This window comes from Drosophila biarmipes, chromosome X (assembly GCF_025231255.1).
Source record: "Drosophila biarmipes strain raj3 chromosome X, RU_DBia_V1.1, whole genome shotgun sequence".
NCBI lineage: Eukaryota > Metazoa > Arthropoda > Insecta > Diptera > Drosophilidae > Drosophila > Drosophila biarmipes.
In genome coordinates, this window is record NC_066611.1 from 11,622,805 (window position 1) to 11,644,463 (window position 21,659).

At 45.4% G+C, this 21,659-nt stretch overlaps 6 protein-coding genes across 13 annotated transcripts; 2 read left to right on the forward strand and 4 right to left on the reverse strand.

Annotated features, from left to right (window-relative positions):
- Positions 1 to 34: 34 nt before the first annotated feature.
- LOC108025842 (uncharacterized) lies at positions 35 to 2,792 on the reverse strand. The gene is made up of 3 exons (XM_017096507.3): positions 2,530 to 2,792; positions 1,696 to 2,424; positions 35 to 1,637 (listed from the first exon to the last, which is right to left on the reverse strand). The coding sequence occupies exons 1-3, from the start codon at positions 2,680 to 2,682 to the stop codon at positions 588 to 590; spliced, it is 1,932 nt and encodes a 643-aa protein (XP_016951996.1). The 5' UTR covers positions 2,683 to 2,792; the 3' UTR covers positions 35 to 587.
- Positions 2,793 to 3,178: 386 nt separating this feature from the next.
- LOC108025797 (myotubularin-related protein 4) lies at positions 3,179 to 9,999 on the reverse strand. 7 transcript variants are annotated; one of them, XM_017096434.3, is made up of 15 exons: positions 9,855 to 9,999; positions 8,718 to 8,841; positions 7,665 to 8,656; positions 7,239 to 7,429; positions 6,977 to 7,172; positions 6,673 to 6,858; positions 6,451 to 6,615; positions 6,271 to 6,397; positions 6,110 to 6,215; positions 5,719 to 6,047; positions 5,080 to 5,653; positions 4,869 to 5,019; positions 4,703 to 4,807; positions 4,283 to 4,485; positions 3,179 to 3,821 (listed from the first exon to the last, which is right to left on the reverse strand). In XM_017096434.3, exons 1-15 carry the CDS (start codon positions 9,867 to 9,869, stop codon positions 3,632 to 3,634), a joined length of 3,654 nt encoding a protein of 1,217 aa, XP_016951923.1. In that variant the 5' UTR covers positions 9,870 to 9,999; the 3' UTR covers positions 3,179 to 3,631. The 7 variants fall into 7 exon arrangements, with proteins under 7 accessions (XP_016951923.1, XP_050740798.1, XP_016951924.1 ...); XM_050884841.1 differs by having other exon boundaries at positions 9,706 to 9,987; XM_017096435.3 differs by having other exon boundaries at positions 9,918 to 9,985.
- A 90-nt stretch (positions 10,000 to 10,089) lies between these two features.
- LOC108025799 (endoplasmic reticulum resident protein 44) lies at positions 10,090 to 12,796 on the forward strand. The gene is made up of 7 exons (XM_017096438.3): positions 10,090 to 10,367; positions 10,548 to 10,632; positions 11,341 to 11,432; positions 11,516 to 11,909; positions 11,972 to 12,238; positions 12,297 to 12,495; positions 12,554 to 12,796. Exons 1-7 carry the CDS (start codon positions 10,311 to 10,313, stop codon positions 12,696 to 12,698), a joined length of 1,239 nt encoding a protein of 412 aa, XP_016951927.1. The 5' UTR covers positions 10,090 to 10,310; the 3' UTR covers positions 12,699 to 12,796.
- Positions 12,797 to 13,561: 765 nt separating this feature from the next.
- LOC108025867 (RNA-binding protein cabeza) lies at positions 13,562 to 18,763 on the reverse strand. Of its 2 annotated transcripts, XM_017096539.3 has the most exons (7): positions 18,600 to 18,763; positions 18,395 to 18,526; positions 18,232 to 18,328; positions 16,362 to 16,396; positions 15,330 to 15,487; positions 14,796 to 15,256; positions 13,562 to 14,157 (listed from the first exon to the last, which is right to left on the reverse strand). In XM_017096539.3, the coding sequence occupies exons 1-7, from the start codon at positions 18,604 to 18,606 to the stop codon at positions 13,854 to 13,856; spliced, it is 1,194 nt and encodes a 397-aa protein (XP_016952028.1). In that variant the 5' UTR covers positions 18,607 to 18,763; the 3' UTR covers positions 13,562 to 13,853. The 2 variants fall into 2 exon arrangements, with proteins under 2 accessions (XP_016952028.1, XP_016952029.1); XM_017096540.3 differs by lacking the exons at positions 13,562 to 14,157; positions 14,796 to 15,256; positions 16,362 to 16,396 and having other exon boundaries at positions 15,361 to 15,487.
- Positions 18,764 to 18,984: 221 nt separating this feature from the next.
- Positions 18,985 to 21,530, forward strand: LOC108025610 (vesicle transport protein GOT1B). Its single transcript, XM_017096145.3, has 5 exons — positions 18,985 to 19,150; positions 19,210 to 19,301; positions 19,371 to 19,549; positions 20,241 to 20,322; positions 21,343 to 21,530. Exons 1-5 carry the CDS (start codon positions 19,126 to 19,128, stop codon positions 21,385 to 21,387), a joined length of 423 nt encoding a protein of 140 aa, XP_016951634.1. The 5' UTR covers positions 18,985 to 19,125; the 3' UTR covers positions 21,388 to 21,530.
- LOC108025611 (cytochrome b-c1 complex subunit 7) lies at positions 20,490 to 21,214 on the reverse strand. Its single transcript, XM_017096146.3, has 3 exons — positions 21,050 to 21,214; positions 20,886 to 20,933; positions 20,490 to 20,822 (listed from the first exon to the last, which is right to left on the reverse strand). Exons 1-3 carry the CDS (start codon positions 21,087 to 21,089, stop codon positions 20,575 to 20,577), a joined length of 336 nt encoding a protein of 111 aa, XP_016951635.1. The 5' UTR covers positions 21,090 to 21,214; the 3' UTR covers positions 20,490 to 20,574.
- Positions 21,531 to 21,659: the final 129 nt, after the last annotated feature.

A 21,659-nucleotide genomic window follows, 5' to 3' on the forward strand; every position in this document is an offset into this window, starting at 1 on the left:
ATTACACAGATTGCGGATGGGGGAATCCCTGTGATTACTTGGTGGTTAAACTTACAATCTCGTTTTTATTAAACTCTACGTGTGTGAGATTTCTTACATTTGGGAATTTAGAAGATTAGTTAAGTCTATTTGTAATACCTAGTCTGGAGAGTATAACTTATGCCTAGTGGCTGGACGTTTTCAGTATTTTAGTTTCCTTGTTAAGATCTACGTTAAGCATGTGCAAATGAGGTTAATTTTAGAATCTCCTGCGAGTTTCCAAGGCATTTAAGATTGGGGCTCGCAAAAATAACTTGTTTTTAGTGGCTGGGAACTCCCGCGTAACTCAGATAACTAATTAATTCGCCTATTTTCAAGAGATAACTCTGTCGTATGTTCAGAATTAAGTCCAGACTGCATATCAGTTTGCATTATCTTGTGACGTCAGGCAAAAAGAAGTAGGAAACAACAACGTATAGTGGATAGATAGCCAAGCCGTATTCACAATGTAGGTTTATCTTCAAGGTTAAAAACTTGACCTCGGACATCACATACGAATTCACTTTCAGGCGACATTGCGCCAACGCCACGGGCCAGGCGGGTGCACTCTAGCCGGAACTGGTCTTCTTGGAGAAGCTCGGTCCCCTGAACGAGGGCGTCGAGTAGGAGGCGTTGGCCAGGGATCCTGGCACCGGCTTCAGCGAGCGCCGCTGCTGGGTGCGCATCTGCGGCAGCGGGGTGCTCGTGCAGGATATCTTCTGGCCGGCCTTGCTCCGCGAGGAAATGGGCGTGTCCGGGACACGTGGATGGACGGGATTCAGGTAGGTGGTCTCGTTGCTAGCTGTCACTTTCATCATGGGCACCACGGGCTTGATGGGCTTGGTGGCCTTCACGGTTCCCTGGGGTTTGGCCACCGATTCGTTTATCGATGGCGTCCTCAAGCGGCTGCTCATGAGCGTGCGCCTGCTTTCGTAGGCCTTCGTGGACGGATTGCTGGGCGTGGAGAAGGAGTTGCTTCGCTGCCGGAAGCCAGCCGCTGCTGCTCCAACACCACTCATGGGACCCACTGTGGCAGTGCTTTTGGCCTCCCTGGGTGGGGGAAGATTCTCCACCTGGCGATCGGACCTCAGCACTTCCCGCGGCAGCTTGGACTTGTCCTGGATGGACAGTGATGAGGATCGGCGGCGCATGGAGCCTGCTGCATTGGCATCACCCAAGGGCATGGGATTCGCCGTGCCAATGCAGCTGGAGGGATAGGTGAGCTGAGTGCCGTAGCTGCTGGGATTTACCAGCAGTATGACTGGCCTGGGGTCAACGCCTTGCGCCGGTTCGTGATCTCCGCTTGCAGACTTTGCTAGCTTGTGCCTTTCCAGCAACTCGTTGATCTGCAGAGCCAGTGTTTCGTCCATCAACTCCGTCATGAAGGGCTCCTTTCGGGCGGCCACTGGCATGGCGGCTATCGTCGGTGGGGAGGGATGCAGGCCCTTTTCGAATGGATCCATGCGCGACTCGCCATCGTAGGTGGCCGAGGAGCAGACCATGGCATCGGGAAAGTTATGGATCTTGCTACCTGGCAACAGGATATCCTCCTGCTCGCCCTCCTCCTCCTCCTCCTCCTGCACCTGCGAAGCGTCGAAGGAACGCTTCGTCTTTGAGCCCTGCAAAGGGGTAATCATATGTATTACAATATTTTACAGGGATTTTAAGCATAATTACCTGAAGTTCGAGGTCAAACGTTCCCTGGCGGTTGTACGTGTAGGAGGGCGGCGGTTTTGGCAAGTCGGATTTGCGGGCCTCCGCACCAGAGCCACTGGGACCGAAGATAACGGCTGCAATCGTTTCGATTGCCGTGTCAAACAGATGCCACTTGGTCCTCTCGACGTGCTCGTGGGCCAGCAACTTCAGCTGCTGCAGCAGTTGCCCCAAATTCTTGCCGTTTGCCCGATCCTCGAGTGGCTCCTGCGAACTTTCCAATGTTTTTGGCTCAATTTTGATAAGTTGTCGGTTGTTATTGTTTTCCTCGACATTTGTCTTGGGCTCCTCCGCGTTGTTCAGCGCATCCAGAACTGGAATGCGCAGCATTTTGAGGTCCTCCTCGAAGTTCATGCTGGAGGACAGGACGTCGTCATCTTCGATAAGCTTCAGCGGCGATTCGGCGGCCAGCATCTGTAGGTTTTCATTGAGGATGGTCTTCTCGAACTCTGATTTGGAACGATTCTGGGGCGGAGTGTTGGCCACGGATCGTGAGGCGTTCAGTTTGAGCAGCTGCTTCTGAAAGGAGCTGTTCGAGCGGCGCTTTTGTGTTGCCTCCCCGGAGGAGGATGCGGAGGCGGCGGCTGCTTCTTGTGTCTGCATGCAAACCGGAGGACTCTCGCTCTCCAGATCCGGATACTGTCGCTCGGCACTGGACATCTTCTCCTTGATCTGCGTCTTCAAGGTCATGCCCTGGAACACAACAGGAAATGAAGGAGGTGGTTTAGTGGCTATAACCGGGCGGTGGCTGCACCTCTTCCCAGCTCCAAATCTGTCCTGCAATCGACATAACCTTACCTTGATGCAGGCTTCCTTTTCCATCAGATCGAAGGGATCGTAGGGTCCCTCGAAAGTCGCGGAGGCCACCATGTCCTCCGGCTCCTCGTGCAGCGTCTCCTTGTTGGGCTCGTCCCACTCGGTCAGGTCAATCAAGTTGCGCACTTCGCACATATTCGCATGAACAGAAATCTTTAAAAATGACAAATTGAAATAAACCAAAAAAAAAAACTTCGAAACAACGCCGTGTTTGGCGCTACTGACAGGCGACTGTGTGCGTGAGAGTTATCGATATCAGTTACATACCTGAGGTTTCCACCTGTAGCCCTTTCACTTGGCTTATGGGCTGTTCACACAGTGCACGCTGGCCGATAACGATAGGCAGGCTTTAACTCGGATTGAGTGTTCACATTGAGCCAAAAAGGAAAGCTTTCGTTTGTTTTTACATTTTGACTTTATAATAAAAATGTAACATAATAATGGAATCAAGGTGGATAAAAAATCCCAATCTTTTTATTTAAAGAAAGATATATTTTTAGCTTTGAAGGTTAACTTGACTTTTGTTTTATAATTAAAAATAATATTTCTAGAAACTACGTTCCTACGCGTTTTCGATATCGGCATCGATAATTATGATTAAAATTTCTTTTTTAATGACCGGAATCTGAGCTTTTTACACTATGGACCAAACAGCTGTGATTTTTATTGATTTCGACATAAAATATTAAATAAAATAAAAATTAGTAAAAGAGAGATATAAATATTACTTTTCTGCTCACCCTAAACACTGCCATTTCCTTTCTCTTCCACTTTCTAACAGAAATTTAATCGAAACAATTTTAAATCTTTGATCCTAAAGTTTTTTCTTTTTAAATGTTGTAGATGTTACTTCGACCCCATTTCTGAAGATTGGCTTCGTTTAAAGATTGTATTTGAATTTACAATTGTTTCCATATATCCACATATATATTTCTAACAAAATTGTATAATTTCGTGTTCTATATAAACGCACAGATGAATTTTTCGCTATTATGGTGCTAACACATATGCAATAAATATTTTTGAGTAATAATATGTACATATTGATACAACAGAGGAGACTTAGTTTAATTGGGAAAAGCTCTTAGGAATTTGCTGAAGACGTCTCCTCGTCCTTCGCTTGGGATTCTGGAGGTACGGCACCGTACTCTTGGACATTGGTTGTGACGGTCGTGTAGCAAGATCCGCATAGCCTAACTGGATTAAAAAGCTTTTCGTTTGGCAAAGGAGCCCAAAATTCCGAGCAGTCAGCACAAAAAATTTCTCCACATGATCTGCAAGTATATAAACAAATATTCTGTTACTCTAATATAGTTAAATATCTCGTAGGTGTGTGAGAACCCTGGTTATGCTTACAACTCTAGTTTAAAACTAAGAAAAAATCAGTTGAATTAACTTGATATATGTATGATCCAAAGGTTGGCTATTTGTTTTATATATATTCTTGATTAGCATAGCACACACTGTTAGTATAGTCATGTATCCCAGTAAGTGAGGAGCCAGTCGCTCAGTTACTTCATCAAAATAAATAACATCACGATTTCAACTAAAGTTTTATATTAGGTACAGAAAAAACATAGAATTGCAAAGTAATCAATACGAAGTTAACTAATTTACTGACTATACGGGCTCTAAAGTAGTACAACTTGTTAATATTAAACTCAAGTTAAAAACCAAACGAATATTGAATGTCTTTAGAGAGTAAAGAGTAAGGTTTCAAATTGGGGATGCGCACCGACAATGATGTTTTCTTCGTCCCAGCCAGAACTCAGTTTGACAACTAGAGCAACGCGAGACCGCATGATCTGGTACCCAGAGGACACTGGAGGCTTTTTTCTCTTGGATCGAGGAAGGGGCAAACGATGGGGGACCGCTACGTTCTTCGACGGCTTCCCAGGAACATGTTGAAGCATTTTCAACGATATCCGATCCATTTTCCTAAAGAAGAGTTAAATAATTAGACCACAGCAGGTTAAGGCGCACAATATTACATATGATTAGGTTACAAGTTTTGCCAGGTGCTCTCTTTTATGCTCAAAACTCGTTTAGGAAGTCCAAAATACCCTGGGTATTAGCACACACTTGCTATATCTAACACTAACCACGCTTCTCAAGAATATATGACGGGGAAACGAATGTTAAAATCATTATTTACATGTTCCAAATTTGTCGAAACGATGCTGTTGCAGCTGGGACAGCCCTTCTCCAACAAAGCCAGGCGCATGCTGTGTATCTCCCGCAGAAGCATCTCTTCTCGTTGCTGAAAATATTATTTTGTATCAGATATAAGCTTCGAGAATGGCAGGGAATGCACTGCCCACCTTGTGTTCCTGTACGATCTGGTGGAGTCTTATGTTTTGTTCGCTGAGTCCATGGGCCAGGCCATCTGGACAGCAAATGGTGAACTGCGCCCGCTCCTGAAACGGTGTGGGCGGCAGCGAAATGATGCCCGACGAGGGGAATTGGTGTGCGCTGGAAGTAGGTATTTCAAATTAAATGCATTTTAAGTTAATCTTTCATGCCACAACTCACCTGCCGTTTTCTGCTGCGTACTTTAAGTCGCGACTGTTGCTCGAACCGCAGGTATTTCGCCGGATTCGCCCGCCCGCCGAGGGCGCATCGAAAGGCGACTGGCCCGCAAAGCGCTGCAGGTCGGGCGATATAAAAAGACTCTCATCAGCATGGTGGTAACCATCTGATCCATTCGCATGGGCGTCTTTGGGCAACCTCACCAGCTGGGAGCGGTCCGCATTGCCGGCACTCTCCCTTGGCACTTGTAGGTCCAGGTGATGCGGAAAGGCGTCCAATCGCTGCGGGCATATCACGGCATTGGGCTTCATGTGAACCCTGGGCAAATTATTGTAGCTCTGACTGATTTTACTGCTCTGGGCAGCAGTGGCCGACGACTCCTGCTTGCCATCACCGCCGGCCAGGTCGATGGGTGGCGTGAGATCACGATCTCTACAGCTGTTCTCCTCGCTCTGGGCTGGTTTTTGTACGGGCTCCGCAGGAATCAGGGTGTCAGTGCTGGTTTCGATGGCGCCATGCCACAAAGCGCGACAAATATCACTGGTGTCTTCGGATTTTGAAGGAACTGGATGTTGATCTGAAAACAAAAAGAGTTTCAAGGTTAGTTCTTGCCTTGGCCTGGATTGCAATATTATCACTTACCATTTTCTGACTGATCCAAAACGTGGACGGGTCGTCCGGATCCAGGGATCTGCTGCTGCTGCATGGACACCAAGGAACTCCGCCTTTGCGCTTGTGATTCTACTTCCAATATATCACGGTTAGAAGCTGTACTTTGGTCGTTGTGGAACTCTGGAATGGGATTATTTGAACGGGGGCCACAGGAGCCCGATTCAATGGCATCCGTCACATCCAGCTCAAGTTCTTTGGGGTCTCTGACACTCTCCTGGACATTTTCGCTAACACTATTGTCGGTCTCCGATCGTATGTCAAACATGGAGTTGCTGTTCGCGTTGAAGCAATCTGTAACACTGATAAGCAAATAGAGAGAAAGTAAGTAAATTGTCAATAAATATATAAAATGGACACCCACATGGATTCAACCGTGAGGTTTGGATCACTAGACCTCCTCGAAATGGTGCTCTGTCCCAGCTCGTTCGTTGTTAAGTCTTCAGAAGATCTTGTCTTCGCCATTAGGCCTAGGAATAAACTGAAATTAGTCTCTATTTTCAAATAGAATATTAACATACTAACCATTGTGTCCCGTCTGTCTTTCATTACTTAGTAATGGCAGATCAGTTCCGTTTTTGTTGCCTAAACTACCAAGGTATACGTCAGACCAAAAGTATAAAAACCGCACACTGTGCGCTGGCCAAAGAACCTAGAATATCAAAACATTAGCTTTAACTCTTTATACAATAGCAGATCTGTTACCTTTTCAGTCTCATGCTTATAGAGAGGATTTCTATACATAGTTTCCGCTAAAAATGGCCACACTGAAAACGTTCGGTCGAAAACTGAATTCTCGATGCGTTCTCTGAGCGAATTACATAGGAACGTGCCGAACAGACAGGACAGCGAATGTTGCGCCAGTTTGATCTGAAGAGGATAAAGTATTAGTGGATACGATAGACGCTTTTATAGGGTAGACCTCACCAAATAGCTTATACTGAACTCAAAGCTGCAGGGGTACTGTCTGTGGATTTGATGCACCAGATCTAGCCACTGCAGGAAAACTGGGCAACGCTCGTTGACCTCGTCGGAGTTGGGACCATTGCCAGAGCGATCGGCGAACTTGTGGCCGAAGTTCAGCCACTCTCGCTCTACCAGAACACGGAATCCCTGCAAGAAAAGCAAGTTAGTAACAGATTACAAACTAAAAATGCTGTTTTAAACAAGGCAAGCCACTTCTAAGCGAAGTTCTTGTATTAACCATAGTTTTTCTTATATATCAACGCACTTCGACAGTCCTGTAGTACGGATCCAGACAGAGTTGTGCCGTGGCCACTATCTGCGGAGTGCGATCCCAACCGTCTGAGCAGTGCACAAGTACGGGCCTTCCATTCTTCTCGATGGTGTGCACCACGGTCATCGCGGCACCCAGCAGACCCGACAGGTGCTGCATCCACATGGTCTTCTCCAGCTGTCCGAACCAACTGTGGGTGGTTCGAAAATTAATTAGTTTATATATAGATACTAATGCTAGTGCATGGTTAGCTCACTTGGGATCATCGGGGGAGGAGGCGCAAAGCTGGCGCACAGCATGAAAACTCTTCCGGATGGCATGGATGTTGCCCAGGTTCATAAACTCAATTTCTGCACAGGGATAGTACTCGATGCACTCGCAGCCACCGCCTCGGGCGCGATTTGTAACCGCGGATGTGTAGCTGCGGGCATCCACAATGAGGATTTTCTGCAATTTAAATAAATAATTTATTATATTATTAATCTTGATAGAATTAATGCAAGGCTAGTAAATTAAAATTCTAGTATTTTTCATTTCATTACAAAAACTGATATAAAAAAGAAGATTTAATTGCTGAAACCTCGATCATCATATCATAAACAACCGCTTTATAGGGCTTGAATCGCACTACAGGCCATCCAAACAAAAGCTTGATAGCCGCTCGCCGCTTAAAACAACTCACCTTTATCTCGTCGAGCGTGAGTTCCTCGTGCGAGGAATCGTCCAGAGACGGTGAACTCTTGCCGGACAAGCCCGACTGGCCGTTGGTCTCCTTGGAGCCCTTTGTTTCCGGCGCCTTTGTGTTGGCCAAGGTGGAATGCCTGGCGTGCTCGCCCCGGTCGAAGGCGCAGGCATCGGCCAGTGCCTTGAGGAGCTGTTCATCCCTGGTGTTCCGCCAGCCCAGCCATCCCACCTCCGGCTGGCTGCAGCGAGCCAGAATGGCGCCCGACTTCTGGTGCCGCCAGACGACGGCGGGCAGCCTGCGCGATCCCCGGAAGTTGGCCACATTGTGCAGCATCTCGTCGGTGATGCAGCAGGGCACCAGCAGCTTGGGTGGATACGAGGGGCAGAGCTTGAAGTCGGCATTGGCCGTGGAGATGCGCCACGAGCTCTTCAGGTCGAAGCCCAGGCGGGCCACCTCGTTCTTAAAGTCGCTCTCATAGCGCACGGATCGCTGCAGGCGGTTGCTCATGGCGGAGGCCAGGCTCTCGCTGGCGGGATCCACGGCCAGCGGATTGGCCGCTGTGGCGCTGTGCTGGGCGGCTATCGGCTTGGCCGAGCCATTGTGTAGCGCTGCGAAGCGATCCTTGGCCACCAGGCCATTGCCATGCGCCGGGGCACTGCCATTGCCGCTGCCGAGCACATCGCAGGTCCAGGAATAGAAGGGGAAGGCAAAGAGCGTCTCCAGGGCCTCGGGCACGCCGATGAGCAGGTGGATCCGGCGCTGCCAGTCGGCACACTGCTCCGCCGAGGGAAAGGAGCACCGCACAGTGCTGGCGTCCTTGCAGTTCACGATCAGCTGGAACAGGTCCCGCACCTGCACGGACTCGATTAGGCCCAGGGGCACGTAGGTCTCGTGGGCGGTTGACTTCTTGGAGAGGAATATGCGGTAGTTGGACAGGGCGAGGACGCCGTCGTCGGTGCGTCCCAGGTACTTAATCGATTCGCCGGCCACTGCGTATAGATTACAGATTAGTAGGGCATGAATGGCAGATGGTGTGGGGGGGTGGCCTACACTCTTGAAAGGGTACCGAGAGCTGGGAGTCTTCCTTCTCCATTTGTGATTTGGGATACGATTCGGCGGCGCGGATAAAGCAAATCGATGGAGGCGGTGATCCATCGGACATTGTGTGAATCGGCTAGAAGAATACTTGGCATGTAAGGTTTTGGAAATTACTTATGGGCTTACACATATACACATATATATATATACATATATATAGCTATAGCTATATAAATTTGGGCAAGGCGAATCGGAGTGGGAATCGAATTCGATTTCGAGTCGAGTGTCATTGGAAATCCGGTTATCGCCCCAAGGTGGGGATATATCATATATCCACCTTCCACCATCTCCGCATACGTGATTATGTGTGCGTGTGCGTCTGTGTGTGTGTGTGTGTGTGTGCAGTATATAGTATATGCATGTTATTGGTTTTTGGGCTCGATGCGATGCAAAGTTTCTGGCCGCAGGCTGGTGGCGCTCATAAATAAATAAACATGTGCATTACTAAGCATTAGGCGGTCGAAACAAAGCCAAATAAAGTGATAATTCCAGCCCAGCGCACTTTTAGAACAAATCGAAGTTGCTGTTTGCGTGTCGTGGTGGCAATATAGATAATGCATTCCATATAAACACTATGCATGTGCGCCTGTATGTGCTTATGTGAGAGCTGCACACACACACACACACACACCCGACTGGCACAAGGTGCGCAATACATAGTATGCCACCACATTACACTACATACATGTGGGCACAGCCAGGCAGCTAGACTAGATTATCACAATTCCATAACCAATAGGCGAGAAAACGGCCCATTATCGTCGCACTCGAGCTCAACGGATTCTAATGGCCGTGTGCATGTTGTCATAAACAAAGTAATTAAACATGTACGCATGTGTGTGTTTGCATAAACTCATATGAATTCGTATGCATGTATTCCGATATTCCGAGGAGCAACAATAACACACATTACAATCGTTACATATGTATGTGCACACACATTTCGACTTTTTGTTTTTTTCTTTTTTTTGTGAGGGCTTGAGTTCCACAAAACGTTCGGTTGGCAGCGAGTCGGGGGCGTATTTAGCCCGAAAACGTACGGCCGTATTGAAAACGCGCTTGGCTTCTGGCTTTTCTCGCTCTATTTACCACCATAAAATCCATAAGCGTCAGCTATTATAAACAAAGATTTGCAAATGTTGTTGCACATACATATGTGTGCATATGTATTCATCTAGACACTTTTTGTTTCATTTCCATTGGAAATGGCTTATCGCTGCGGCTCGATTCGACTCGATAGTTCGATATCGTGGTATCGTTAGCGATGGGCGGGTCATGTGATGGTGTGACCGAAGAACTATCGATAACATCAGCAGATAGACGGCAGTAGTGTGCCCTGCGAGAGTTAACCAACACTGGCCAGCCGATAAAAATCAACGAAATTGTTAAAACTTTTTTATTGTGCGTACGTTTGCATTCCATTCCGGCCGATGTGTAACTGAGAGAAGAGAACCGAGATCGCTTAGACTTTCCGCCGGTGCACGCCACTCCACACCCACGCCACTCTGCCCACAGCGCACACCCGACACACAGAATTGGACCAGGATGGTGGGAGCGAGAATCGGAATCGGAAAGCTTGGGCCCTGCGCGGCCCTAGTTGCGGTGAGTCGACGTGTTCTGTTCCGTCCGCTCGTCTTTCTTCCTACCGCTGCCGCCTGGCCCGGCGAATCCCCCGCCGAATCAGCATGCTTTTCCCCCGAAAACGTCACAATTGCCGGCTTTTCGGCACCTCCCATCGCATCTAACCATCCCCACTAACCGGAACTGGTGTCCTTCTTGCAGATTCTACAGCTCCTCCAGCACCTGCAGCCGGCCGAGTCCGCCGGGGCCGTGCCCATGACCAGTGATAACATCGATATGACCCTAGGTGAGAGAGCAGTCCGCCCTGAACGCGCCGACCTGCGCCCAACCATCCCCGCCGCGCCAAGTCAATTAAGCCACTTACCCCATTGACGTGTCACTAAGCAAAATCAGTGGCTCGTCCCAGTCGGCACTGCCAACGTGGTAAATGGCGTTTTAGGCCAGTTCTGCGCATCTTCTGGGGCAGTTGATCCGGATGCTGAATAGAATGGCGAGATTAGAGCGGTTTATCGTCCATTTTCGGCAGAGTTCCGACGTAGCGCCAAAATATTACCCCTCAGAGAGCCAAGTTCGGCTTTCAGTTTCTGCATATTGGGGATTTCTCTTCTTTTCAAGCCAGTAGAAAGTGTTAATTATGTTCTATTTTTTATGACATCTTGTCATTCTGCTATTATCTTTGGTCTTACACAAATTCGATTTGCGCTCTTGTTACGGTTTCCTAGATACCAGATGTTACAGTGGTACTTCGCTCTAATTAACCACATCTTAAAACTTATTTGATTAAAGTTTGTTTGTTTAAACATAAAACATATGAATTAAAAAAATGTATAAAATTAATATTAATATAATATATGTATTTGTTTTCATATTTTTAGAATACTTAAGTCTTAGTCACCTTATATTTGTTATGAACACAACCGCTTACAGTCCGCCTCACTTTCCATACACATTTCGGTGCTGATAACATTAAACACGCCTTGTTTCTTACTTCCAGCGTCTAATGAATTGGTTTTCCTTAATTTCTATGCGGAGTGGTGTCGGTTTAGTAATATTTTAGCACCTATATTCGCTGAAGCTGCAGATAAGGTGAGTAGACCAACTGGTTTGCTAGTGATGTATTTACCAATTAGGAACTGATTAACCGACCATCAATTATCTCTCCATTCCAGATTAAAGAGGAGTTCCCGGAGGCTGGTAAGGTGGTGCTAGGCAAGGTGGACTGCGACAAGGAGACGGCCATCGCCTCCCGCTTCCACATAAACAAGTATCCGACCCTGAAAATAGTCCGCAATGGGCAGCTCAGCAAGCGCGAGTACCGAGGCCAGCGTTCGGCAGAGGCCTTCCTCGAGTTCGTGAAGAAGCAGCTGGAGGATCCCATCCAGGAGTTCAAGTCGCTGAAGGACCTGGAGAATCTGGACTCCAAGAAGCGCCTCATCCTGGGCTACTTCGATCGCAGGGACCAGCCCGAGTACGATGTTTTCCGCAAGGTGGCGACGAATCTGAAGGAGGACTGCCAGTTCCACGTGGGCTTCGGTGACGCCGCCCAGGCCATGCATCCTCCTGGTAAGAGCCAGCTCAAGCTAGGCTTTCTTCCTGTACTAATATTAGTTTAATATTTGTTTCAGGCACACCCATCATAGTATTTAGGCCCGATGTGGCGCTGTCTCATGAAAACGATGAGACCTACACGGGTACGCTGCAAAATTTCGATGAACTCAAGATTTGGATCCAGGAAAAGTGTGTGCCGCTGGTGCGGGAAATTACCTTTGAGAATGCCGAGGAGCTCACGGAGGAGGGACTGCCGTTCCTTATCCTCTTCCATCGCCCAGACGATCTTAACTCGATCAAGGACTACAAGTCGATCATTGAGCGCCAACTGCTGGACGAGAAACGTAAGATAAATGAGATTTTGTGGTTATAAAACCCTCTAATATTTATAAAACCTCGCAGAGAACGTCAACTTCTTGACCGCCGATGGCAAGCGATTCGCGCATCCGCTGCACCACCTGGGCAAATCCGAGGATGACCTGCCCTTGATTGCCATCGACTCGTTCAAGCACATGTATCTGTTCCCCCACTTCAGCGACATGTACACCCCAGGAAAGCTAAAGCAGTTCCTCCAGGATCTCTACAGCGGCAAGCTGCACAGGTAAACTGGAGCGAGAACTATTTAAAGGAGAGTTCTGACCGTTTATTTTTCTTCTCAGGGAGTTTCATTACGGGCCGGATCCCTCAAATGATATAGAACCCGACCCACAGACCGGCAAGGGTACTTCGCCTCCAGAGTCAAAATTCAAGGAACTTGGCCCCTCCAAGCATCGCTACACCCTGCTAGAAAAAGATGAACTGTAATATAATTATGTACATTTAAAATAAAAGAAAACAATATAAAAAATGTAATAAACAGCCTTTCAACCATTCGAAACGTAGGCAGAAAGGCGAAACTTCGATTGTGTTTAACGTAAATCTAAAAATAGAAAGTCTGGATTTTATTCGACCTTTGTTAATGCAAAAACAGTGGATGGATGAATCACTTGGGCCTTTAACGATTGACTACCCATGCACCCATACCCCACATGTTTTCCAAGAAAATTAATGATGTTTCGGCGAGGCAACGTTTTTGAGGGCTACTGTCGCCTATTGTTGATAAAAACATATCGCTCATTTACTAGAACCGTGACATATCGCAATAAAAATAGCACTTCGAGATAAAAGACAGTGATGTTTTGAAGGGCTGTGTGGTCTCAAACTTTTTACTTTACAAGCTCTATGTAGCAAAGCTCTTTGATTAATACTCAAAGAACATTTCTGCATAATAAGTTGAAATATACCCATTACTTGTAGAGGAAAAGGGTATATTAGGATGTCGGAAGGTGTGTAACAGGCGCCTCCGACTCCATAAGGTATTTGTATTCTTGATCAGGTCTAGAGCCCATATATTTAGGGGTTTTGCTTTAGTATAAATTGAAATTGATTTTATAGATCAATACCTATCTAATTGCTGAAAAACCTACCATTATAGCATTATTATTTTAAGTTATTACTTTAAGTTGACAGTCAGTAGTATCATTACGGTCCGCTAGGTGTCGTGCTGCGCCATTAGGAATTCCCTGGAAATTGTTTTTCATTTGAAACCAAATAAGTGGGTATCTGATAGTCGAGCATTTTCTGGTTTGATATCTGAAATCCTCCATTAACAATGAAAGCTAAGTATATTTTCCGATTTAATGTATATACATATATATATGAGCTATATATATATATATTTTATTCGTATGTACCATGTTACAATTACAATCGTTAAATTAGATTACAAATATAAGTTCAGTCAAAACGAGCGCTAACCGGGTCCGTGTTGTCTGGAAGTCGGTTAAAATGAAGATGTGTGTGCTGGTATTTATAATTGGCTCTGACTGGTAAATTTAAAAGTACATTTAAAAGAGTACTCGCTACAATTAATACGTAAATGTGAAAAAATAGGTGCCACATGCTATCCATCCAACGCGCTTAGTATGGTCTGGAGCGCATGCCTCCGTCGTTCCTCATGGGTCCGCCGCCGTCGCGACGGTTGCCACCGCCTCCTCCCCGGCCGCCACCTCGTCCGCCGCCACCGCCTCCTCCGTTGTCATTGAAGCGGGAGTAGCCTCCGCCGCCGCCTCCTTGCGAGTTGCCTCCGCGATCCCGGTTCTGGTAGCCACCGCCGCCGCCGGATCCGCGATCACCACGGTCGTAGCCTCCGCCGCCGCCACCGCCGTAGCCACCACCACCGCCGCCGCTGGAACCCTCATCGTCGCCTTTGGGAGTCTTGCAGCTGAAAATAATAGGGAAAAATAGATTGTAATCGGAGTCTACTAGAGATTGTAAAAATTTAAATGCCCCAGAGTCTCAATAAAATTCCTTATCAAGAACCATTGATTCCGAGAAATTCTTTCGAGTCTCATGGGTCTTGAACCTTCAATGTTTGATTTAGTGTAGTGGGTTTTTCAAGTTTCTAATTTATGTTTAAAAATGCTCTTATCATATATAATACAACAAACTATTACTGAATAGTTTTCTTGTCCCAAATAATAAAACAAACTATGGTATTATAAATGAAGAAGTAATTAGCTTCGTCTGGAGTATAATAACATTGGAGAAGTTAAGGATTTCTTTTGAATCTCGTGGGTCTTTACTATCTCAGTTATTAAAGGTTTGAGGCATGAATTCTATTAATTTTAACCAGATTAAGACAAACTGTGATATTATAATATAATATAAACTTATTTTGGAAAAAAACCATTGTTTAAGTAGTTGATATATATTATTTCTATTGGTTCCCCTTTAAGTATTAACATTCTAAGTTATAAAAACGCCTAATTTTCTCAAAGTATTACTAATAAAATAATATTTTTGAAATGTAGCATATGATATACAACGAAACCTAGTTCTAGCAATCCTAGTTCTACTCACCGATTGCACTCATTGCGCCAGGCGAAGTTGGTGTTATTGCAGCTGTTGCACTTCCAGTCGCCGTCACGAGGTTGCACATTTCCACCGCCGCCAGCTCCGCCGCCGCCTCCTCCGCCACCGCCGCGGTCGAAGCGTCCGCCGCCGCCGCCGTTGCCGCCACCACCGCCTCCGCGATCGAAGCGGCCGCCGCCGCCTCCTCCGCCGCCACCACCGCCGCCGCCTCCGCCCCGGCGACCGCCGAATCCACCGCGACCGCCGCCGCCGCCCTTGTTCCAGTTGTTCTGGCGCTGGGCCAGCGACACCTTGATCGCATTGCCATTGAAGTCCCGCCCGTCGAACCACTCGATGGCGGACTGCGCCGCATTGGTGTCGTCGTAGGTGACAGTGGCCTCGCCCTTGGAGGCGCCGGTCTCCTTGTTCTTGTACAGCCAAATCTTGGGCTTCATGGTGCGTTTGTCCTTCTGTTAAGCGCAATGGAGGAAGAGAAAGAAGGGTTCAAATATATCTACATAAAGACATTCCCCGAAAACATACCTTAATAATACCAATGGCTCCAAAGTGGGTCTCAATATCCTGCTCTGTGGTGGATGGATCCATGCCGGAGACAAAGATTGTGTCCTCCTGGGTGATCATGTCGCCGCCGCTGGAGCCACCGCCTCCTCCTCCACCGCCGCCCGAGTAGCCGCCGGGTCCTACAAAGGTGAAGGGGCCATTAGAACGGGCTGGCAAAGCAGGCAACAGCTTAGAATGGAACTGCTATTTATTTTTTATATGCTTCATTCATTTTTTTTTATAACTTTTAGAATTTGTCCCCTCGATTTCAACCACCAAAGACGCAACGAAGGTGAAGAAGGTCGAAGTACACGCCCACATGTGTGTATAATATCGAATCCTATACCTCGGCTGTTCCGTAATACTTTTGTTTAACCGGGAAACCAGAATTTCGAGATGCATTCGAAAACCTTTGGGGTGGGGGTGGACGACTCGGGGAGAGACCAGGGGGACACTTGAAGGGGTGGTTTCGAGTTTCGAGATTAGGGTTCGAGTTTCGAGCTTGTAAAGCCAGACTAACTGGTGGTGGTACATCAAACACAAACAGGTGACCCCGAATGGCCAGGAGTACGCACAGGAACCCTTGGTTCGTGACAACGCTTTAAACTGGACGTACACTCAACATTTCACAGAAATTTAATAGTAAATAACCCCTAGCAGACCAAGTCGGTCCTTGACCATGGTCGATCAAACAGAGATCGACGAGTTTGAAGCACACTGAATACACTTTTCGACGGGGATTATGAGTTATACTGGGTAAAGAGCCCACAAAGAATGCCGCCAGGAGGGGAACATTTTTGTTTACGCTTTCTATGATTGATTTGCAAAAACCTCTCTCTCTCTCTCTGTCTATTTGTCGATTTAAAATTAGTTATTGTTTCAGGATCTGATCGGTTGGGTTGCATTTGAATTTGATAATTTTTGTTCATTTCGATTTTAGGTTCAAGTTCAATATGTAGAAAAATATTGGTATACATTACTCGATATGATTGCAATTATTTGCATTATTTTTACCTTTGTTGTAGCTGTCCTTGCTGGCGCCTCCATTTCTAAAAGAGGATATTGAATAACTTATTTAATGCTTTGATTTTGGTTTTAATGCAGTATGGTGAGGTATACGCCTAGGATCCCTGTAATACGTATTGCTTGTTCGACCACATGGTAGCTACTGCCGTCTAGAGGGCACCCGGACACAGTTCGGTCAGTGACGACGGTGAAACAGCGGAAATCCATTGTCATTTCCCATCTCAATGTCCAGAATCGAGTGCGGCGATCACTGATCAAACTGCCAGGGGAACACAGTAGTCCACGCTTACGTATGTGGCCTTAAAACTCTATTCTAAACGTTTCTAGTTTACTTTTGAAAAACCGATTTTCCCAAATGCGCAAAAGTGAAAGGGATGGAAGATATGCGTCCCTTTTCGGTAAGTCCAGTAAGTTCCTTATACTCAAATACCATCGTTAGCAAACGAACCATTGTTCAACGTTCTTATCTATTTCGAAAAAGGGTTTTTCTTACTCTAGAAATAATAATTTGATCTTAAAACTACGAAGTCCGTTAGTTAAAATTACGGTTCAGTTTTATTCTATTAATAATAATAAAAAAATAATCAAACCATTCTTTAACGTTCTTATCTAGTTAAAAAAAAAAAAAGTATTTCCTAATCATTAGTTCATCTTAAAACTAGGAAAACCGCTGGCTAAAATTCGTTTCAATTTGATACCATACTATACAAAATAACAAAAAAATTATTCCTAAAGGGCAATACTAAAAACCATAGCTTATAACTAATTGCATTAGAGGTACAGCTCTATCTTACACTCAAAACATTTACCGTCTCTTATTTACTTACTATCTTAGAATCAGAATGAGTTTAAATATTATAATGTAAATACCTTGAATATGATTAGAAAGAATCAGAACCATACCAATCACTCCAAAATGCGTATTTTGTATTTACTTTATATGGATTGTTATATTATTTCTGGTTTTTACTCGAGGCTGTAAGTAAGTGTAGTTGCTGGGGATTTCTTTGTTTATATGACCGTTTTTATAATAATATTTTCGTTATATCATTGGATAGACTCTTTCTTATGTTTGTTCTAGTTATTATGTTCATAATTTCTTGGCCCACATTTTATTTTATTTTTTTTTTTTGATATGTTGACGCTTGTAGTGTGTCATTTCGAAAACGTTCACGCAGGGGTGGATAATATGGTATAAGAAAAATGATAATAATGATATGGGCGCGATTCTCAATGCAAGAATCATTGAATTCGTCATAGATTTCATGGGGCGACCGTTACAATACACCTTGGCTGTCAAACCATTCGATTATTTTCTCGTTGCAGCGCCCATTTGTAAACCCAAGGCGTTTCATTAACCATTTAATAGATGCGCATTGTCAAAACCATGTTATAATACCAGTTTCTAGTGTTATAAGTCAGATTTCAAAGAAAAAACATACATACATGAAAAATACAGTCATGCCGTGTAAATAATAAGACGACCAAATAGGAGACTTCTGTTATTCTTTTTTAACCAGCTGAAGAGACGTTAGTTTCTATTTTAAGAGTTTTCCACCAGTCCGAACGAAGCATTTCGCTGGAATTGCAAACAGCCATTTCACACTTTGATGCAGGGTGGTGCAACGAATGCATTTCCTTTGTTTCAGTGGGTTATCTTTGTTTTTTGTTTTTTTTTTTTTGAGAAAATGGCTCGGCTTTGGTCGTCGATTATGCTGAATTGATTCGTAAATGTTTTTTTCTTTTAGATTTGTACACTTCTTATACACGCTTAACCGCCGTGGAACGCTAACCGTGATCTGAATCCCTCTGTTTAACTGATTTTTACCGAATTAATGGCTAAAAGTGAATAACATACCCGTAGGAATTGCCTCCTCGGTCGTTCCATGAGCCGCCGCCTCCTCCTCCTCCTCCGCCACCGCCGCCGCCGGAACCACGATGACCGGAATCATAACCTTAAACATAAATGTGTAGATATTGGAGTTGCGTTCGGAATGTGGATGGTGAGTTGCACGCCTTACCACCGCCTTGTTTGCCGTAGTTCGGAGGTGGCTCGTTGTAGTTACCCGTTTTATTTGGCATTTGCTGGTAGTTCGGTGGGGGGACAGCGAAATTATTGTAACCCTGTCCGGCACCACCACCATAACCGCCACCTAGAGGGCACATATTTCGGTGTTCAGTGTTTCGCCGCTCTGCACAACTCTGGCATTCAGCCACTCTACTTACGCTCCATGACAAATAAACGCTGCGAGCAGTCTCTTTTCGATCGATAGAAATGCAGGAGTCCAATTACTCGCTGCGCACAAAATGCCCGAATGATACAGCGTCAGATCGTCACAAAATGTATTGTAAAATGGCGTGTGAAAATAAGTTAGGGATGTGCGTGGACGCGACTGGGCCTGGTGTGTGTGTATCGCAGGGGCTGGTTCGTTATCGATAGTTGGAATGGAACAATAACAATCGCTATCTGCAATTTCTTGTTTTTTTTTTTTGGGTAATTAATATTTTTAGGGAACACTAAATGTTTTGAACTATTATTAACCTTTAATAAATGTTTTAATATATTTTGACTTCTTCGCGCCTTGCAACACTGCACGGCTTGCAGCCCTGCTCACATTGTTTACATTCGCTAGCACTAAACTTTGAATGAAAGTGCAAATCAGCTGTTCGCTGCTTTGAAATTGAATTGGTGTTTACGTGGATTTTTTTTTTATTCGATTCGAGAGCAGTTTAGGGCCGCACCGCACACACCATGATCGAGATAACAGATCTGCAGAGTGAGTACCAGATGATGCTGGCCCCATAATAGCACTGGCTCAACGAAATCTTCCCGCAGAAATTGGCATCGGCTTGGCTGGTTTTGGCACCTCGTTTCTGCTCCTCGGCATGCTGCTGCTGTTCGATAAAGGCTTGCTCGCCATTGGCAATGTAATAACGACTATTAACACCAGCCCCGCCAGCTGACTATATTTATAGCGCCTCTGTCCTGCTCCGCAGATTCTATTCATATCGGGCCTCGGCTGTGTGATCGGAGTGGAGCGCACCCTGCGCTTTTTCTTCCAGCGCCACAAAGTCAAAGGCACCAGCGCCTTCTTCGGCGGCATCCTCATCGTCCTGCTGGGTTTCCCCATCATCGGCATGATCATTGAATCCTATGGATTTTTCGCACTGTTCAGGTTTGTAGCGAGCGCCCTTGGTTTTGGTAGCTTCAGTAGGACGGCCATGGCCAATGGATCCGGATTAACCGGTCATAGTCCACATTGGCGCGGTCTTGGACCTTCAGAATATCAGACCATTCGACCCTATTTTGCACCTAGTATCCTACTTACTAGCTCTTGTAAGGTTACCTTTGCATCTCACCTTAAACCTTATACTGATCCTCTATAAGATGCATTTTTAAATACATTTAGGCCACGCATCTACTGCTCTTACTAACTTAAAACTCCTCTAGTAATGACCCTTTACAATTTTCTAAACTCATTCCCGCTCTATTTGCATACATCTCGCTCTTTTTGCCTACGATGTGCTTACTCAGTTTTACTTAATAATGATCTAAAAATAATGAAATCTCAATAACTCCACTTCAAAAGTGCAAAAAAGGCAACATTTTCTTTTTGGCAAGCCTTTATCTTCTCCATGAGACAGCAATCCAAACTGCACCTCTTCTTTATGACCTTAAAGTATAATTTGTAATCTACATAAACGCTAGAAAACGTAATCAATCCATAAACATCGAGAAAACTACAAGTATAAGGCGGAAAGCATGCACGCCCAAGTAAACTGGTGTCTTGCATCGATGGGCTTTTAGTTGTACATTTAAAATGTAACCCACAAGATCTCCTAATAGTTTATTTTCTACAATTCCAGCGGCTTCTTCCCCGTGGCCATCAATTTCCTGGGACGCGTGCCAGTCTTGGGATCGCTGTTAAATTTACCATTTATGCAAAAGGTAAGGGAGCAGTAGCATGGAGCCTCTTAAAGAAGCATGTGCATAAGTAACCCATGGTCATACACCTATCTCATCCACATTTTTCGTGATCATCTCGCTGGAAAGCGAAAAGTAACCCATTGAATAAACTGATGCGGTCCAACATTCCCAAACGACCACGCAGAGTCTCGATTTCATAGCCAATTTTGGTATTTATCTAAGCTATGTATTTCAACATTTACAAGTCCGAAGAAGAGGGATTTAGTGGCGAGTTTAGTGGATCTTCTCCCAGTCCTCACGCTCCTCGCGCTCCTTAACGACCTCCTTGAGATAGGGCTCCAGGTACTTGACGTCCTCCTCGTACTTGGTCCACTGCTCCTTGGGCAGGATCGTCTTGGTCATGGACAGGTGGAGGGCCCTCATGATGCGGTAGTTGCGCTCATCGTACAGCTTGCGGGGCAGTCGGCGCACGGCCTCCTTCACGTCCTCGTTCTCGTACAGGCAATCATCCCGATGCAAACCTGTAAAACGCAGTGGTACCACAGTGAGCGGCTGGAAATCACTTGTCTGGCTATTTATCCTACCGTATTGGTTGAATCCGGAGAGGTTGTAGGCCCATCTGCCCAGATTAGCTGTGGGGAAAAAGTTGGCGTATTATATTTACGTAATCACACTGTCCTAGGCACTGCGTTCATGGGTTTTAGCCTATTCAGGCCGTGTCAGTCCACTCCTATGGGAAAATACTCACACAGAACGGCGGGTCCCTTCCTGGCAATGTAGCTCGACATGGTTTACGTAAAATCAGGAGTCAGGAAAGAGATATTCCTCCAGCCTTTTTATTTTAGGTATGGTTGTGCTGCTAGAGACGGGCCTCGGACTTATCGCACGGTGCTATCGATTCACATATGGTTGTGTTGGCGAAAATCGAAGCAGCCATCGATATATCGCTTTGAAAAAGTTATCGTTTTCACTGCATTTTCCATACTTTTTTGATATTTTCAATAGGTATTTTCTAATATTTAAAACTTTTTTCCCATTCAGATCGTTCAAAAACTTGGAGGAGACGGCAACCGAACTACAGTATAGGCATTTCTATACAGTTTGCCATAGTCATTTATGAAGACTTTTGTATAAAGTAAATAAATTCAATTGAAATTCTTGTAAACCCATTAAACTCCATGTAAAAATCTGCCTTTATAAACAAAATACTTGTAGTTTACCAAACCGAATTAGTCTTTTTAGGAATTTTTGGGGAGTTCCTGTTGGGTAGTATTACTGCGTAGCAAAAAGATTTAACATAAAAGAAAAAAATATTTATATCCGTTTTGAGTATTTACTTTTTAAAAATTCTTCGCTCA

Coding starts and splice junctions, on each gene's coding strand:
- LOC108025842 (XM_017096507.3), bottom strand. CDS start 2,682: ATGTGCGAAGTGCGCAACTTGATTGACCTGACCGAGTGGGACGAGCCC. Junction 2,425..2,529: donor AAAAGGAAGCCTGCATCAAG/GTAAGGTTATGT, acceptor GTTGTGTTCCAG/GGCATGACCTTGAAGACGCA. Junction 1,638..1,695: donor CGTTTGACCTCGAACTTCAG/GTAATTATGCTT, acceptor ACCCCTTTGCAG/GGCTCAAAGACGAAGCGTTC.
- LOC108025797 (XM_017096434.3), bottom strand. Junction 7,173..7,238: donor TCCTCCCCCGATGATCCCAA/GTGAGCTAACCA, acceptor AACCACCCACAG/TTGGTTCGGACAGCTGGAGA. Junction 4,486..4,702: donor TTTCGACAAATTTGGAACAT/GTAAATAATGAT, acceptor ACTCTTCTTTAG/GAAAATGGATCGGATATCGT.
- LOC108025799 (XM_017096438.3), top strand. CDS start 10,311: ATGGTGGGAGCGAGAATCGGAATCGGAAAGCTTGGGCCCTGCGCGGCC. Junction 10,368..10,547: donor CCTGCGCGGCCCTAGTTGCG/GTGAGTCGACGT, acceptor TCCTTCTTGCAG/ATTCTACAGCTCCTCCAGCA. Junction 11,910..11,971: donor CCAGGCCATGCATCCTCCTG/GTAAGAGCCAGC, acceptor TATTTGTTTCAG/GCACACCCATCATAGTATTT.
- LOC108025611 (XM_017096146.3), bottom strand. CDS start 21,089: ATGTCGAGCTACATTGCCAGGAAGGGACCCGCCGTTCTGT. Junction 20,934..21,049: donor GAAGGGACCCGCCGTTCTGT/GTGAGTATTTTC, acceptor TTTTCCCCACAG/CTAATCTGGGCAGATGGGCC. Junction 20,823..20,885: donor CTCCGGATTCAACCAATACG/GTAGGATAAATA, acceptor TGCGTTTTACAG/GTTTGCATCGGGATGATTGC.
- LOC108025610 (XM_017096145.3), top strand. CDS start 19,126: ATGATCGAGATAACAGATCTGCAGA. Junction 19,550..20,240: donor GGATTTTTCGCACTGTTCAG/GTTTGTAGCGAG, acceptor CTACAATTCCAG/CGGCTTCTTCCCCGTGGCCA. Junction 20,323..21,342: donor ATTTACCATTTATGCAAAAG/GTAAGGGAGCAG, acceptor TTTCCCATTCAG/ATCGTTCAAAAACTTGGAGG.
- LOC108025867 (XM_017096539.3), bottom strand. Junction 15,488..16,361: donor CAAGGACAGCTACAACAAAG/GTAAAAATAATG, acceptor TCACCTTTGTAG/GACCCGGCGGCTACTCGGGC. Junction 14,158..14,795: donor TGGCGCAATGAGTGCAATCG/GTGAGTAGAACT, acceptor TATTATTTTCAG/CTGCAAGACTCCCAAAGGCG.